The sequence below is a fragment of the Egretta garzetta genome, unplaced genomic scaffold (assembly GCF_000687185.1).
Source record: "Egretta garzetta isolate BGI_Z169 unplaced genomic scaffold, ASM68718v1 scaffold56, whole genome shotgun sequence".
Classification (NCBI taxonomy): domain Eukaryota; kingdom Metazoa; phylum Chordata; class Aves; order Pelecaniformes; family Ardeidae; genus Egretta; species Egretta garzetta.
In genome coordinates, this window is record NW_009260182.1 from 5,830,760 (window position 1) to 5,850,237 (window position 19,478).

Consider the following 19,478-nt stretch of genomic DNA (forward strand, 5'->3'; position numbering starts at 1 on the left):
AGAGAATGCACATCTCGGATTGATTTCAACATGGATCAGCACTAGACCCAACACTATGCCACACATTTATGAGTGATCCAGAGTTAAGTACAGTAGCTACTGATGAAATCCATAGACAACAGCAGACTGGCAAGGGTATGCAGTAACAACAGAACATTCTAGCAGACAGTAAGATGAACCCATTCAAACACAGTATCTTCAAAATACAGACAGAGGCAGAGCCAAGTAGGTAAATAAAAAGAATAAAAATATGGGCAGGGGTAAGGCATCCCAAAGAGCAGTAACTTGGAGAGGGGGGAAACCAGGCGTCATAATCTGCAACTAACTCAACCCGAGCTTCCAAATTACATCAAGCATTGAAGACATCAGTGAACTACTTCAATACAGAAATAGGAAAGAGCAAACAAACAAAAAAAAATGAGCAAAAAAAACCCGAGAGTGAGCAGTCAGACTCACTAATTATTTCATTTTTAAACAGAAAAAAATGTAGCTAAAATGTTTAGCTTGGGACGAAGAAATGTAGATAGGAGTAAAGCACACATTAGTGGTAATGGGAAAGAGATGTGAAAAAATAGCAATAGAAGGCTAAGGTACTTCTACCTAAATACTGTGAAAATAGATTACTTCATCATTACCAAAGGCAAAGAATTAACTCCAGCTAGGGAAAGCATGTAATATTGTCCTGGCAGAGAATTATACTGCTTAGCAAAACAATCTGCTTAAGGAAAAGTGCAACTCAATGGTCTCTCTGCCATTTCATTTATCAAAAAATTCCAGACTTTAAACACTGCTATTGGAATAGAAATGTCAGGGCTGAGAGAATGATGGACCACCTTGGACAACTCATGAAGGAATTTCTGATGGTTTCATTTTTACCCAGTTATTAGTACCCAGTTCCTGTGTACTGAATGGAGTCTTCTTTGGCTGCATCACATCCTATATAAACCTGCTTTTCAGAAAAAAACCTTAGCATTTCTGAGGGAAAGTGACCCCCAAAATATTAGCAAAAAGATTTTTTGTTTTACCCCAATACTTAAGTAAATTAAAGATGGATTTAAATTTCAACACAGAATTAACTTAAAATTACACTCCTGCAATCTAAAAGAAAAAAGAAATATAATTACTGATGTCATAAATTAGAAGGATTTTGTTTCCCTGATTTGTTCCATGGATATGATCACCAATTTAAATATAAACATTACTAGGTATAGTTTTTCTGGTGTTTTTTCTTTGGGTTTGGTTTGGTTTTTGGTTTTTGTTTTGTTTTGGTTTTTTCCCTTGATCAACATTCTCCTCAACAGTTATTTCTAAGTTATTCAGTGTAATAAAATAGACTCCCCACTGACAGTATGGTGGAAATCAGGACTTTAATCAGCTACTCATATTGTAAGACAGATTTAAAGGGCTTTTGAAATTGAAGTCAAAACAATAATAGGTTTAAATGATTAAAAGGGATTAAGAAAGCCAGGAAAGTTCAAAGCCTGTTAATCACCAGACTGTGGAAAACTATGATCATTTAATAGGGTCAGCCCTATCACTCTGGACTTAAGCATATAGTAGTGGCCTTGTCAAAACAGTTTTCTTAATTATAAACTAGTGAGCTAAAAATTTAAGACATCTAAACACTTCCAGTATAGATCTAAAGAAAAACGTTTTCTCAGTAGTAATTTTTGAAATATCTGACTGCAAGCACCTTTTAAAAAGCTGTACATACTCCATACATTTTTTTTTTGGAAATTGGTACTCTGAATTCTATACTCATTACATTGTTAGAAATATACTTGGTTGACCTTTAGTAACTTCATCAAGGAATAAAATATTAATTCAATTTGTGCAAAACTACAGGCAGTTCTGCTTATAGACTGAACTCATTCACATATTCTTTTAATACTATTCCTTTGAGCCTTCAATATTTAAACCATTTCTTTAGTCATACCAGTCATTTTGCGTTTTCTCTGCTACAATCATAACCTAACCTTTACATACCGATTTTCTTCAACCAGAAATAAACATTGGTTTGTAGTTAAATGCACTGATTTTTTTCTTTTTTTTCTTTTTTTTTTTTTTACAATCTTGCATTAAAGTTTCATTTGCATAAAAACTAAAAAAAAAAAAAACAAAAACAAAAACCAAGAAAAGTAACATGTACTTAATCCAAACAGTAGTAAACTGAAGAGTCCCTGTTCACTTCCTAGTTATGCACAATTACTTGCTATTATCACTTTGAAATCTATTGTTCAGATCAACTCTGATACAACAGATCTTGTCAGCGCTAGTACTGAAAATCCCCAAACACCTTCACTGCTGTGTAAGGAGTTCTGCTTTGAAAAGGAAACTGTAACAAAATACCATTCAGGGAAAGCAGTGTAGTGTGGTTGTGGACACAACCCCAAGATTCTCCTGCCTAGATTTATAGATTACTTTAATGATTTCTTCTAAATAAAGACTCTCTGTATGCCATATATGAATAACTGCCAGCTACTCAACTGAGCTTCTTTATGCTTGAAAACAAATCCTTCACCATTTCTTCTAAGGAGAAGGCATACTTGTAAAGCAATGTGCTTTAGGTGTCAGAAAGAGGTTCAATAGGCTCTACTTCTACAATAAAATACAGGTTAGTACTTTGGACAAACTAACAAAAGGCAGTAACATTACATTGTTGTAAACCTAAAACACCACTGGCAGGCTCCATCAACATGCAATACATTTCAGAACAGAATTAAAATTTTGTTCCCATATTACGTCTGTTCTGTCTCTAAAAGAAAAAAAGGAAAATACAATTTCTAAAATACAATTATTTTAATATCTCTAGTACAAAGAAAGAAATGCCACATCAATAAAATCAATTAAGACACAGCAAGAGACAATTATTCTCCAGTGAAGAACTCATAAACCACAAAGCCCAGAACATTACTTTCAAGCAATGAAATCCTCCAAAAGGAGGACACTGGAAGTGGTGAGGCTGTATTGAATCTTGATTGATGTTAAATACTTTATTGTCTTAAAAATGCTAAGAATTGACCTTTTCATCATTCATAGGGACACAGAGAAAAAGACTGGTGTATTATATTGAATGCAAAATGCATTGCTCCATTTAGAAACCATAAGGAAACAGAGTCTTACATACCAGTTAAAACTTATTATTTATTTAAAAAAATACAGTTTCAGATGTATCCCATTTTCTCGTTACACAACTTTATGGAGGTCTTTCTGTTTGTAACAGGCTAGGCAAAAATATCAATTCCATACCATTACTGCAACCTAAATTAGTCTTCTTGCTGCCTAAAAACTAGACCTCTTCCATCATCTGTCTCTGCATCTGAGCACTTGTTACAGGACAGCTCAGCTTACAGAAACTTAAACAGAGAATTGTCAGGGAGTTCACGTGCCTTAATTTGGCTTCTCTAAAAATTATTTTTAACACTGACTAGAGCAAACAGCAAGCTACAGACAAGTGTTGCAGCTACTGTGAAATTCCAGCCATGCTGAAAGAACTTATCCAAGCCACTAAAGACACTAGCTTTATTGGAAAAAAAGTAGCATATGGAAAATGGCAGAGAAGCTTTCTTTACTGCACTGAAAATTTCAGTTTCATCCTAAAAAATGAAGGAGCAATACCAAGATGGAGATTCAGGGAAAAGCTCTTGAGAGAGAAAATCCTTGCTATGCTACCAGTAGAGGATCAGACATACAGAGAACAGCAATTACCGCTTCTGGGAAGAACTGTTCCTCCCTTTCGCCTCTAGCCATAGCCACTGTTTTGTATCTTAACCCTTCACCCACAGTGGTAGCTGCAGCATCAAGCCCAGACATCCAAGGATCTGGCAGAGGAAAAAGGGACTGAGGTTTTTGGACAGTTCCTGCCATTCACAGCCCAAAAGAGCTTCCCGCTTTGGCTGAATTAAGATTTTTGTCCCAGGGCTGGTTGTAGAAAAAGTCATTTTGAGCATTTCTAATTTTGTGAGTCAGCAAAAATTTGAAATTCAAAATATCCTCCTATATTTTGTAAAGTTGCCAGGCTTCTTACTTTTTAACCCCAATTTACATACAAAATTTGAAATGCCTTACTTATGAAAGCAAGTCAGCTACACCTCAGATGTTCTTAGCTAAAGCAGGAATTTGCAGTTGGTGCTTTCAAAACAATAAAAAGCTAGCAATTACTAAAGCAACTTAATTAATTTGGTATTTGAATGGTGAAATGTGTTAATACAACTCTACAGTTTGCCTTAGCTCATATATGCCAGCCATGTCCCTAACACAAAAGCTGATCAAGAAAGTAGTCAGGGATTTTTCACAGGCTAACTTTTGGAAAAGTGGCAAGAGTAGCTTTTTTTTTTTTCCTTAAGTAAAGAAGATAACTAATTCCCAGCCCACAATCCTCTGAAATGTGATTTCCAACAACTCTGAGTTTGTGGAATTGCAATCTAGATTAAAAATACTACAGACATTGAAACTGAAACCGTATTAATCAAGATACACATCCAAACACTTTACCTAGTGTAGGCCAACTAACAGTTGCATTCTGTTTAGTACTTTAGTTCTTGTTTATTAGTGCTGTACATAACATCACAAGCATAATTCAAAACCAAAATAGCTTCAATGAAATACACTGGAACACACTTGCAAAAATGAAGTTATAGCAATCAGATTTGGGGGAAGGTCTTTGATCTTTTTTCCACACAGCAACTCTACAAAAAAAGTTCCCAAGAGACATAGGAGATCCTGGAATGCTTTGCCTCTTCTACTGGAAGACCAGGGAAATATTGTAACTACAGTTCTTCTCTTGAAAAAGAACAGATAAGGTATGCTAGCTTGAAGCCACATATCAACCTCATATCCATAGTTGAGACTGCATGCCACCTCTACTTGGAGGGGTCAGGTGCTGAATTTGGCCATAGTTTCACTTCTCATGAAGGAAGATGACTGTACACTTCCTGACTAGAATGAGAGCATAATTTTACAGTGATGTTTATTGCCTATTTTCCTCCCAGTGAGAAGCTCCTATTGCCTAAAAAGAATAAGAAGCAGCCTCAACACTAAAGAGGTAGAATCAACAATACAAGGATTGAAAAAATGTCCATAGTAATATTTCTATAACTTCTTGCTACTGTTCACTTGTTACAGCTTGTCGTATTATGCAGTCGTATACTCCCCTTTATGCTTTGTCATGTGGATCTCAGATTCTTGCTCTGAAACTTAAATCACTTTTGCTGTCATTTCATGACAAGGGAAAAAAAATGCAAGGAAAAAAAACATCACGGAAAAATAATCACCCAAAATTGTTTAGCCATAGCTCTCTAGGCTTCATTTGATAAGACAGACGTAAACCCACAAATTTAAAGTAGAACTAAAAAATTAAGATTATTTATATGTTAACATTAATTCACACAGCTTGCAAAGACACAGAACTTTTCCGAGTGCTAATTTTGAGTTGTCCTAAAAGATACAGCATTGTTTTATAGGATTTGGCACAGGTTTAAAATAACAATCTAATGGTGTAGCAGGACACACAGGACAAGAATCTACACCAGTGACGGAGAAGCTCATCATTTAATCTCATGATAATAATTAAAAAAAAGAACACACAAGACTTTCACTGAAATATTTTATTATCCTATTAAAGGGGGGAAATAAGTATTAGTGAAATGAAAGATCTTTGTGCCCAGCTCTGCATTTAATCTGAACTTATTAGGGAACTGCAAGCTTCACAACATCCTGAAGTCTACACCACAGACTTGGTCTGCAGCAACCTGGAGTATTGATTGTTCCGCCCTAACAAAAATAAAGTGAAACAGCACTCAGACATCTGGTTACCCTTCTCCAGCCCTTGACTAAGGGAAAAAAAGAACACCAGTAATTAAGAGGAAGACAGGCTGCCTCCACCCTCACTCTGTGGCTGCAGCAGAGACCACAGGTCCAACACTGCAGAAAGGAACAGGACAAGAAAAGGCAAAGCACAGAGCAGGCCTGGACATGGGTATGTGACGCAGAGCACAAGCATAGTATCAGGGATCAACAGCAGCATAAGCACCTCATAATTTAGGTTATAGGTAACAGTAACAGTGATGTCTTTGCACATTGTTCAGGAATAGCCTCATGAAATAACAAGTTACTATAGAAGTGTTAAAAATTAGTATTTAAATTCAAGGGAAGGACAGAATTCCTCTCATCTTGATACATGTAACTTGAGAAGAAAAGCTATTGAGATTGAAAATTGCCTGACCCTGAATGAAGCAAAAACAATAAAGTAGGAATGAGCATTCTAATTTACTTGAATACCTAATTTTTTAAAAAGTAAAGTTTTTAAAAAGCTGAAGGTATTCCAACCACTTCAAAAATGCTATCATTAAAAAGTTGGCTTTTCTAAAAGATAACAAACCAATTTCATCTACAGTAAAAAAACCTGAGCATGTGACAAACAGTTGTTAATTTTTGACTGGACTTTTCAATTCATGAGTGATCAAACTGTTTCACTATATTATTACAGTAACAAGAAAAAAACTCTAGCCTTTCCTGCGCTGTTGGATATTTTGGGCTGGAGAAGCAGGATGGGAATGGAAAACAATATTAAAATCACATCTTATTACCATGTAATTAAAAAGAATGCCTGCAACCATACCCAGAACAGGAATCATGATTTTTATCTACTGCATCCTAAATAAAAATCAGTCTTATAATTGTGCAATCAGGAAGCTCCAAGATGAAAAGTTTTTCAGTACAAACAGCACATATCACTTTCAGAGAGAAAGTTTTACCATCTGGTTTTGGATCATCTCCAGGTCTTTACTGAGAAGCCCAGCTTTTTCCATCAAAGACATCTTCAGTAGAGGTCTTTTTCATTTAATATTATTGCCTAGTCAAAAAGAGACACATTTAATTCATAGAGCTCTTTCACTTCAAGTTCCTTGTTTGCATTGAGGAGGCAAATAGAACCCAGTATTTCATCATTTGCCTTGTAATGCAACTCCCAAAGTTTTTGTGAACAAATTTTTACTTGGGAGTGAAGGGAAAATACAGATAAGCTCTGCATGTGTGTCACTCTGTCATGTGTCTCAGGGTTATTCTAAAGAAAACAATTAATCCAAGAACTAGACATGTTCTATTGACATGTATTAAATTAGCAAGTTTTCTGAAGAAATGGAAAACTAAAAAACATGAAGTTATGTTTTGCAGTTTATTACTAAGCAAGTACTTAAAGCAAAACACACAATAAAGAGATAACAAGGAGTGGAATATTTCCTATTCATGAACACGTTACATCCTATTTTACAGGTAAATAAGTAGTTACGAGCTCTTCTATAATCATTGCTCAAGCTTAGTAAACCCTGAACACATCACAGCTCCTCATGCAGAATTTTGTCCTTGCATAGGGTAGGTTCTTCAAATAGCCTTTTCCAAACCGAGCTTAACTAAAATCTTTCACTCATTTAAGCTATACATTTAACTAAATGCACTAGGAGAAATTATCAGGTTTGTAGAAAGCTCTAATTATGTTATGAAGAATGCTACCAAATTTATAGGCATGTTAATACTGAGAAGACCTTTTTAAGACAGTCATCATTATCCTAATTTTTTTGCAAGCAAACACTTAAGTTTTTTATAATTTACGAGCAGTCAGATGATGCAATTTGGCTCAACAGTTTCAACAATGTTCTATGGTCAGACCCTGAGATAAGCTAAATTGACTTCTACAGATAGAACTCAAAACACAAGGTAATAATAACGAACCCTCAGCTGCTCAGCTTCTCTGCCAAATGAGCTAATGCAACAGATACTTTTAGTAGTTATCTTTCACAAGGATTACTGAAACAATGGAACATTATATAGCAAATTATTTTCCCCCCCTCCCCCCCCCCCCACAAAAAAACAAAAAAAAAAAAAAGAAAAAAAGAGAAAGGTAAATTTTCAGGGCCAACAAGTTTTAAAGTTACTACTATGTGCTTTCCATACATTCAGCACCATACAGCTAGACAACACAATGCCCAACTCAAATCAACACAAAAAGCCATTAACCTGTTGACAAAGCACGCAAAGTCAAAGTAAACACATTAGTGAAACTGAAAAAGCTGTACGTCTGGGGGTGCAGCAAAGTCCATATCTGCAGCTTGTGCATTCTTTGATCCTGCAACCTCCTACTACAGAATCACCCTTTATCTTTCTCAGTTTTCAAGCTCATTCCAGAATGTATTTTTGGGGAAGGGCTTGTTTTGCATTGAAGCCTTAAGACTCTGTTGAAACCTGAGTTTGGCAAACAAAAGAGTCACTTCTGATTTTAAAAGCTATTTAGACCCTTAGTTACTTTGAGAGTTAACTGCATGAGTGGTGTTCTGATTTTTTTTTGCTATGGGAAGTACAAAGGCTTCTGTTAGATGGAAGCAAAGGTAACAAACTGAACATGTCGATAATAACTTATGGTAGAATGGCTAAAGCCACAGCTGTACAAACTAACCTAAATTTAATGCAAGTAAGCAGATGTTTTTCATTTCAGCTGCTTCTCAAACCTTTTCTTAATTTGCAATCCAAATTCCCACAGGAATGGGGAAAAAAAAAAAAAATCAAATATGTACATCACTTCCATTACAGCAAGCACTAAAACAGCCTCAAACAAGCAAGTTTAATTTACCAGATGTCAACATTGCTCCATTAGTAAAGTTTGTGCTTAACTAATCCATCACCCTCCAACACTGCTCTGCAGTGAGGAAAGGTAGAGAATGACCAAGCATCTTGGGGTCTCCAGTAATGAGCTAACCACTTTCAATGCTGCAGACAAGTCAGTAGCATGCTGCAGGAGATCCATACCCATACCTGTGAAGTTACAGTTCAAGATGTCAGCATTTCTTCCTTCGGTGTGATGATACTCTCTTTTCATGCATTAGCCATCACCAACATTCCAAAACACAAACACACTGCAAAGACCCCATTCATTCTTCCTCTCCCATTTCTTCAACCCTGTTTTTCCAGTGAAGAGTAAGAAGAACATAAACCCATTTCTTGGTTTACAGATAGTTTGTGTTTACAACAGTGTCACAGAGAAGGCAGGGAAGAGAACAAAGGAGCAGATGACGCAGGGCATGAAAGCTATTAAAAACTACAGATCTTTACTGACCACCTTCAATGAACTTGTACAAAGATTGCCACAGACCCTGATTTTAAGGAGAGAAAAAAAAAAAGAAAAAAAAAAAAACAAGACTACACAAAAAAACTTGGCTGCTTTGACAACCAGTAAGTAAATTGAATAGCATCTTGAAATCCTGAACAATAATGGTGATCAAATAATCAGTCTGGAGATAACAAATATAATGGAATTCAGCATCCAGACTAGTAAACATACCTCACTTCATGAGATCATGGCTGTAGTCAAGAGCCCAGAAAATAGAGTGAAATAAAGCAATAAGTATCCTTAACCTTAATGTAAGAAATAGGACATATATCGTAATTTCCCCTATATCTCCACTCCTTTTTAAGAGCATGGGCTGAAAGATATTTCCATGCTTATACAGGTGCTAGCAATTACAAATATTCTCCTTGCCATGCCACTGGCTAATTAGGGAAGATACAAGGTTTTCACATATTTAGACATTCCAAGACTGGCTTAATAATTCTGTCAACATGAATTTGTCAGTAATGATTCTCTCCACCTCCTCAATTCATGCAATCACAGACCCAAGTGTTGGACAACAGCAAGAGAAGATTTGTCCATTCTGTGAACACACGCTTCTCAATCGCTAGATGTGTACTTGATGTGACAAATAACAACCAGATCTCTACAGCCTAAAAATTAACTATAGCTAGATAACTGTCAAAACCTAAATATTTGCAAAACAGAGTACTAGGGTGTTCTAGGGTGAGCAATGAAACAGATACCATCTCTTAACTTTTAACAGCATTGGAGTATTTACAGGAGTCAGCAGTACTGAGTTTCTATGGAGTCCTAAAACATCATTGCCATGTTAATCAGAATTTCTTTGCCCACTTAAAAGTTTAATATACATAGTGTACATTAAGTTATTCTTCAATGCCTGTTACAGATTCAGTAGATAAAAGAATCATTCCTGTTAAATGTCACAGGTAGAAATGAGTACAACAAAAGCTTTAATGAATACCTGTTAGCAAAGTTACTTTCACAGATTAGCATAGCTATAGTTAGCAATTCACCCACAAAGCGTCAATCCTTCTTCTAGTCTTTCCCCTCCCACCCATAAAAAGCTGCTCTTAGAGAAAGTATCTATAACCTAGAAAAATGAAACAAAAATAAACACTGTTAGGTTATGGAGTTAATGCAAATTAAAAGGACACCCAAAAAAAAGCATTTCTAATATTTCTTTCATACAGATACTCAGAAAAAAACCAAGGACATACAATGGTTTATATTTACTTCAAGACTGTTCTCCAGCCCTGTGAAAAGCAACTGAAGTGGTTTTGGATATCACCAGCTTTCAACAGTGCCATCAACTTTGCTAACACTTTTTCAGATTGTTTCCCTGAAGAGAGATAGGAAGTGAGACCCAGAAAACATAACTACCTGACAGAGGCCAAAGCTTCTTTGGCTCAGATAATGCCAGACTGCTCATGTGGTCTGACAAGCTCAGACAGGGACAGTGAAGTTTTGTTGTGATATAAATTAATACCACCTCTCCTAGAAATAATCTAGGAAAGGCTGAAAGCTTTCCAAAATTTGTCAAGAGCGCAAAAGACTTTGGAGCCCCGATTAAATGAAAATCCACTTTGAAAGAAAGGGGACAGGGCTGTACTAACAACCCAAGCCAAAAATACCCACTCGACCCTCCAGTACTGCTCATTTCCTCACACCAGTATTACATGGCAGCAAGCTGTTCTGACTCTGCCAGGGGTAGGACTGCCTTATGTATTTATTTTCAGGTTTATTTATAACATGGATTGTAGGTCATTTAAATAATGTTAAAAGGACCGCTTGAGAATTCCTACAGAATCTTATACTGTTTCCATTTGCATTTTCTTAATAAAGTTACAAACATAATCTGGTAACAGGACTCATTTTAATGCTCTCCCATTTCATTGGGACATACGTTGATTAAACTTGCAACATCAAGTCCTTTATTCTGAACACGGGTATTTACTCTTAAAACTGGTTATACAAGAGAGGAGGATAAACCAACAGAAACAGAGAAAAAGTTAAATATATAAAATTCTTATGAGTGTTTACCTAAACTCTTTCATTGTTTTACCAAGCTACCTTCTCAAATCAGAGCCCAGCTGGCCTGATGGCCCCATAAAACATGCCCATCCAGTTGAAGAGGTGAGACACAAACTCCAGAGTTATTTGATTGCTGCCAAGATACCAAGAGCTGACACTATATGGCTAGAGATGGATGCACATCTTGTTTGACAAGAAAAACAGAGACACTAGACTGGTATGATTGACAATTTCTCTGTCAAATGTTTCACAGTCCTGAAATATCTGTGTTCTTGCACCTCCCTGCAGCATTTGAATAGATAGCTTTATTCTAGCAGTTGTTCTACAGCAAGGTTTGCTATTTTATCTCCCTTCACAAGCCAAGCAAGCGTAGGATTTGATTCCTGTTTCCGGAAGTACTGCAAAAGGTAGCTGGACTTAAGAGTAGAAACATGCTTGTCTGTTTGTTAAAGGGACTACTATGCACACACTCACAAATAGGGAGCTAGAAATAAAATCAGGTACATGTGAAGAAGGTAGACAGCCTTCTCAGTTTTCAGGTTATTACCACAGCTACCACACCATCAGCAGGTCCCCTGTGAAACTTGTTGGAGGACTGCTTATTGCTTTAAATAATGCAATACTCCACAAAGGCATTTTGGCAGTAAAGAAATGCTCGCAGAACATATGTTGTTCCAGGAGGTAACTTAACTTGTCTGACAGGACTCAAATTTGAGTACATAAGACTTCTAATTTCTAAATTAAATTCTGCAGAGCATATTAGGTCCAGTGAAAAGCACAATGCACTCTTGCAGGATTTCACTGCTGCAATATAGATCCCACCACTTCTTTTATAACAGTAAATATAAAGATTAGTTGGGGGGTATTGTTGGGTTGGGGGTGGGGACATTACTTACATTCAGAGACTGGTTTTCAACTTATTTCAGTAGAAATACAAGGCAGAGAATTAAATCAGGATAATTTACTTTTTCAGAAATCAAGTCTAGGTCTTGAGTGTTCAAAGTTCCAGATGTTTTTGAGATTGATACACTCCATTACATTCTTGTCTTTTGCCTCCAGCTTATAATATTCAGGCTCTCACTTAAACACATCTTCAGATAAAACTTGAGTGATAAAATATCCATTGCAAAACAAATTATTGCTACTATCAAAAGCTTCACAACAGAAGATTTGTGGCTGACAGTATACATTCACAAAGAACTCTGCACCTGTTCTTTATTGGTGATGTGAAATTCATTCTTGATCCAGTATTCCCACTAATAACTAAAAGAAAAGTAACTAGAGAAAAAACTGTTAACACTTTAAAAATTAAACAAAGAATTGTGAGCACTGAAAGAGGAAATCAACTTACTGATCACTTGCAAAGAAGAGAAACAAAACAGCAACAACAGCAGGAAGAAAGTGAGCTCATGCAGAAGGATTTCAAAGAACAACTGTATTTTACACCTCTTGAAAAGACACATGTCTAAGCTGATCAAAGAACAAGTAAGCTTAATGCCAACAGCAAGACAAACACCAATTCAGCAATATGGTTACATGGATGGTAGCATAACAACTAGGCTTAGGAAAGATAATAGACCATATGATAAGAAGTGGTCCTGTTCTTGATGGAACATAAAAAAAAATAGAAGGTACACTTGCAAAACTTTTCTTGGTGTGTTACAGAAATTGCTTATTTGCCTCAAAGTCATCATTGAAGAAAGACAAGAGCGCTGTAATAGTACATCAAAAGTAGCACACAAATATTCATACATTAGCTACCTACATCTTACTGGCATTGATGATTGCTTCCAATTAAAGGCTAGCAAAGATAGCATGAAGAGACTAGAATAAGTAATTGACAGAAACCAATACCAAAACCCCATGAAAACACTGAATTTTTTCATTGACACCACCACCACAGCTTCATATATCTAGAACAATCAACTGTCTGACACAATGTTGGCTTCTTTCAGCATAAGGCCAGAATCCCACAGGGATCAGCACAAACTTAGCATTACACAAGCAGGTGGCCCCCCACTTATTTATAGGCATCATTCTGGAAACAAAACTGACATTAAAAAAGAAATCAAGACTTACTTGTCAAGGAAGTCCTTGTCCACAACTGCACAGATATCAAGCAGAGGATTTCCCATTCCAAACAGGACATTTTCACTGTAAGAAAATAAATTATTTCAAGTTAGCTTAGCATTAGTTTATTGTCCCTAGTATAATATGTTGGAGACATTTTTTTATTAGAAAAGTCTTTCTTGAATACAGTGAAGGAACAAAAAAAGATACATATTTTGCCCAGCACAGTAGTCACATGAAGACCTGGCATATAGACAGAGAGTCAAATTTGAGTGAAGTATCATCCTACAATAATCTTCTTTGATCACTATATAAAGGTGTATATTCTGTTAAGCTAAGCTATCATTCACTCAGATAAAGAATTAGATCTGCATGCTGCATTCAATAGTTTTAAAGGATTGTGTTCAGGTTGTAATACCAGATTTTAGACAGGGGGAGCATCAGACCAGGTTATCAGAATTTCACTGGACAGACTTAGTTGCTGGGTTTACTCTGCTACTGACCAACAATTAGCAATTTAAGTCTGTTTTAATAAACTGAAATGAAGAGACTATGGATTCTGCATTGTCAGCCATCTTAAACAGTGTAGCCATTTATCGGTAAGAATGTATGTACTTCTTAATCAATTTGAAATTCATTACCATGACTTCTGCCACATAAAAGCAAGACATCGGAGATACTGTAAAGAGCTGAAAGAGCTGGCTTTAACTTTTTTTTAGATTTGTTCAAAAACCATGTGTTACATTTTCCTGAAGAGCATACACTTGGGTGATAACGCAGCAATACCAAAGGCTTAGATACGTGGCCTAGTGTCAAGTAGGAGTGGATGCAGCTGTTCTCAAAGGCTGCCTCTGGGGCTGCCTGCATGCAAACCCATCACATTCCATGCTAACACCTGCCGCCTCCAACCAGCAAGGCAAGCCCTTGCTCTAGCCACCGAAGGTAGCTTCAGTATGACCACCAAATACACCTCCCTCTTTAGTTTATCAAGTATTTGCAGAGAAAGCACACACCCTGTCTCTCCATCCCCTGAAAAGCACTAATGTAACACTGCAGTTGGATCCAAAGTTTACCTGTAGTTTATCAAAAGCTGCCTAACAGTGTCAGCTGAGTCTCAAAGACAGAGTTTTCAATTGTTCTGGCCCATTTAGAGCAAGATAAATATTTTAGAGACTCAACATCTGCCTACTAAATAACAGATTTCATTAATTTCTACTTGGCAGGATAAGAAAAAAAGAATATAAAACAAGCAGAAAAGGCATTATATGGAACAACCTCATGAACTGTGTCCAACAGAGGCTGGAATTCATTCACTTCCTCTCACAACTGCTATGAAAACCCCTTAGCTGACAAATGTTTGTCAAATTTGAAACTACTTGCCAAAAGCACACAGTCAAACTTCTTCCTCTTTACGATGGCACGTTAGTCTCCGTTAAATGCTAAATTCTGAAGTCCGGAAATGAAGTGGAAAACATGATTAACAACCTCGATACTGAGACACAGCAAACCATGCTTTAAGCATCCTGGGTTTTGTTGTAGCTTTGAAAGACAGGTCTTTACAGCCCATTTTACTGTAAGTGAAATGTGGAAGACACTGCGTTGTGAAGTGGAGCCAGAAATCCAGCTCACTCCTAACTGAGATAGGCAACAACTGCTTAGTAGAAACCTATGAGACTCACTAAATATTTTTGTCAGTGTGAAAAGTATTGATTCTGCTAAATAGCATAACCATAAGTTATATCTAGCTAGAAGAAAAGAAGAGGGAAAGACAGATGACAGTTAAGAAGACATAAGGACTAAAGGAGATTGCAGTTGGAGCCCCAAGACAGGCCATGCTCTCCATTTTAAAAAGTACTGCATCAGTAGTATTGCAGGACAATGAATTAACAAGTCGCAATTCTAACAGTGCTGAGTGCAGATTTGTCCCAAAGTGTATGCTCCTGTACTTGATGTTTAGCTGATTCTCACATTCTGTGAAATTCTAGACACTTATACCTACACTTTAGAAAAAAATCCATATCATGGGTAAGTGCTGATACTGGTCTTACGTAGAAGTTAAGTGCACGGTGTGCCAGAAAACAGCTGTACTTCAAAAAACTCTGAAGTACAGCTGACATGTTGAAGTCACTACTAATGAAGAAGCTACCTTGTTCAACAGAAAAGCAAAATAGAAGCTGCCAAATATTTAGCAAGCTGTGGGCTGCAGAATATACTGGTTAGTATGCTTGAAGCAGCACGAGAGCAACTCTGTACTGGTTTAGCATTCGCAGAAGCTCTACCAAGCCAATAATGTGCATACAAACTCCCAATATGTCAGCAGCAGCAGGAACTAGCACTTTCAAGTGCCATTTTATCCAGGCAGCCCTTTACATCACATACAACAAGTCCTGTTCCTTCCCAAGCCTTCCGTCTCCCACAGCATTTTATCATCATCCCCAGTCAAGTATTCCAGAGGCTGTGTAGCAGGGTGCCATCTGGGATGGAAAATTTTAAAAGCCAAGGTAGCTATCACTAGACTAGTAAGTTCAGAATGTTCAGAAACATTCCCCTGAAACTTCTGGGCAAACTCTCCCCAAATTCAGCACAGTTGTTTCTCACAACCAAATGTAGGATAGCAGAACTTGACAGCTTTTCAAACACATAAAACTTTGAGTACATTAACTGTTTGATTCCTATGAAGAGATACACAGGTTATAACACTCAATTTATTTTTGCAAATAATCTAAATACATGAGCTAGTATATACCAATAGCTAGCCTTGTGTTTTCAATTAACATGTATTTCTACATTTTTGGTTGTTTCAGCTAGATGTTTGAATTAACTAAATCCCAAAGTACTAGAACCTCCATGCGTATAACTAGTTTTTAAATTCCATTGGCAAAAAGGAGAAAATCCATACACTCCATTTGTACTGGAGACTGTAGTTGTGTCATTCCTTAACTGACACTGCATTTGGTAAAAATACCTTTCTGGGAAAAATGGGAAGAGTCTAAACAATCTCTTTCCAAGTCACAAATTTTAAAAATTCAACAAGTTTAAGCAGACATTTAAGATCACCACTGTGATCAGTTTTCTAATACAAGCTTTGTGAACCACAACCTGGAAAGTCCAGTGTTGCTACTGTTAAAGAGAAAGACCTGGCTGTGTAAAGCCTTAGCATGTTCAACCTGATTAACCCAACACTGGCTACATTCCAGTGCAGCGCAAATCACCCTTCTCTTCTTGAGGGACTGCAAAGTATCTGTGCTGTTACTCTATTGCTCTTTTATGTGGCACAACATGAGGTATAGCAGTTACTCATCTACAGTTTGCTCCTCTGTAAAAATATTTAATTAACAAATAATAATTTTTTTTTAAAAAATCCTATCTGTAAAGCCACATACTGTAAAAGCATAAAATTTAATGTAATATTTAGGATCCTGGAGAAAGCTAAATTTACAAGTCTCCAGAACAAGAAACTGAGATATTACAGTTACATTCCTACCAAGTTTAACACTTTCAGCAGTACATGTGAATCTTACTGGCCGCAAGTTTGCTGTTCAGTCACACAGGACACCTGCATTGACTAAAATTTCACAAATTATTTCCAACCAACTAGATGTAGAATGTAGTGAGGAAGCAAGCAGCAATAGTTTCCTGAAATGTGCGATTTCACAATACATAGGTTATTTGGGAAATACATCTCTGCAGCAGCCACGGAACAAAGACTTACATACTCTAGAGCCTCCTTGACTCTCTCCAGTCCCTTCTCTTGCACGGGAGTACTGGCATCTCATCATCTGAGAAGGATGTTCTCGCTTAACTCAACTAACCTACTGCAAAAGGATATTTAGCTCAGCTCTTCAAGAAACAAGTAACAATTCCACCTGAACAAATGACGTGCACGTAATTGATTATACTGTCGGTATGTGTGTGTGTGTGTGTGTATACATAGGCATATACGAACACACACAATACATATATATATGAACAGTATATATACTTTTTAAACTCAAAACTAAGATGTTCATACAGATCTAGAACTTCTCTGGACACAGAAAGCAGGCAACAAGGGTAACTTACTTTACAGAAAGCTTGGATGTACACTGTATTTGTATTCTAAACTCCTGACAACAAGCAATATGAGTTTGTCACTTAACTTTCGGCTAGATGAAGAGTGAGATCAAGCAATGTAATTCATTAAATATAAGTAAACCTGCTAATTACAGCATTTTGTTTGGAGATTGCCAAGATAATTTTTGCCAAATAGCCAGTTTTTCACATATTACTCTTATTGCAAGTTGCAGAAGTAATGAAATGAAACCAAACTGGATGAAAACAAAAAACTCAACCTAACAAAAAACCTCACATCAGTACAGGGCTACCCTTCCAACATTTTTAAGAAGTCAACAAAATTAACCATAACCGCATAATCTGGAAAACTGTGTCCAGTATCATGGTTATACATTACTAGTGCTCTACTGTTGCAGGCATTTTTAAAAATACGGTCCTGTTTCAAGTTGGCTGCTGAACATTAGCACTACCGTATCTAACTACCACACAATTCTGTTATCATCCCATGCTGCTGTGCACTTCAGTGAAAGAGCAACAACAAAATATCAGTGAAAGCATATTATTAGTTACTGGCATAGAGACAGAGGAATATTTTGAGCCTTTGCATACTGGCATGCCTTGCTAAAAAAAAAATAATCCCATTATTTCTTAAGAAATATTTCATATTTTTTCTTGTTAATTACTGCAAAAGTTCTCATCTACATAATAGTAACTAATAGTAAAGGAAGCCAGGTTGAAAATCTCACCTTTTTTATTGCTCTATAACAGCCTTATACTGCTGTGCAGCTGTAACGTACACTTAATATTAAATTCTTATGCGAAGACATTTTACAGTCAGAAAGCCTTAATAAAACATGATTAGGACATTTGGGTGTCCCAATTGCACGACAGCCTGCTGTATACCTAGACTTCCACTTACAAATATAAAATATGGTTTCATGAGATCTAAAGTGTTAGTATTTCTATAGGGTTTGATTACTCCCTTAAAAGCAAGGCCAAACAAGGCATGTTCTTAGCCTGCTCTAAGCATATTCATTTCAGTCACAAAGGAACATTGTTAAACCCCGTATAACACAAGATTTGAATTTATCAAAAAATCCTTTATAAGTGTAGTTAAAACAAAACAGCAATAGTACCAGATTCATAGCATTTGAACAGCCATAAGCTCTTGACTAAGAACATCCTTCTCTCATCCCACTTACCTATGCAACATAAATATAAGTGAATTTTATTGTTAACCAAAACTTGTCTGACGCTAAAAGTACCTCAGCCATAACTTGTCTGACGTTAAAAGTACCTCAGAACTATCGTTCCATGATTCCAGAGCTCAATTTCCCTTGCATCACTCGTCAGCAAACCACTTTAGCAGATAGACCTTAAATATGCACGTAGCCTGTAGGACTGCTCACAAGCTTTCCTTACTTAGGTCTTAAGTAAAGGCAATATTTGGCTAAGAAGTTATATGTTTACATACTGACTTAAGAGAGGTATCTTCAGTGAAGATTTCATTCATTATGAAACTTTCCATAGTCTTCTAGAGCAACATATTCACAGGTTCCAACTTAGACGCCAAGCCTGAAAACCTTGGTCTTATGTAAGCAAGGCTGCCGCAGGGGGAGAAAAAAAAACCAACAAAACACACCAAAAAAAACTATTCCACCACTACCCAGCTCCTCACACAGCTGTGCTAACTCCACAAGCTCCAATCGCAAGATAGTACTGCAATTTCAAAGAGTACCATCCACACTCCTCGATCAGAAACAGTGTGAAATCTGATACATGGAGTGTGGAGAGGGATGGGAGAATTGCCTTGAATGATCATTGAACTTGGAGTCCACAATTTTAGGCATTTCTTTAGCAGCTGAAGGACTGATCAAAACTACATGATGAAGGTTACCAGTTCGCTTCGCAATACCACCCCATCTTAAAATGAGGTGTTTTAGGAAGCAAAACTGGTCATAACAACTCCTTTCACTGAATGTTAAGTTAGGGGTTTGTCATTCTTCAGTTATTGCCGATAAACTGACAACACCCCAGTTCCAACAGATTGCTAAGAGCCTAGCCTGCTATTACTACCCTACTTCTCATTATTTGGGGTTCATTTAAAATTAGGTTCCAGTCACGGCGCGCTACAGAGATGCTTCAAGGTTCAAACGCGGCTGCCGGAGTCCCACGACATCCG

General features: G+C 36.8%; 1 protein-coding gene and 1 long non-coding RNA gene across 2 annotated transcripts in view; one reads left to right on the forward strand and one right to left on the reverse strand.

The window, feature by feature from the left end:
- ADK (adenosine kinase) overlaps positions 1-13,335 on the reverse strand; it is a 291,725-nt gene extending 278,390 nt beyond the window's left edge. The window contains exon 1 of the mRNA XM_009641995.2: positions 13,253-13,335. Coding sequence (XP_009640290.1) covers positions 13,253-13,308 — 56 coding nt within the window. The 5' untranslated portion in view covers positions 13,309-13,335. The remainder of the gene's footprint in view (positions 1-13,252) is intronic.
- LOC118452591 overlaps positions 13,250-19,478 on the forward strand; it is an 18,474-nt gene continuing 12,245 nt past the window's right edge. Inside the window, exon 1 of the long non-coding RNA XR_004842412.1 lies at positions 13,250-13,329. This is a non-coding gene — a long non-coding RNA (uncharacterized LOC118452591). The remainder of the gene's footprint in view (positions 13,330-19,478) is intronic.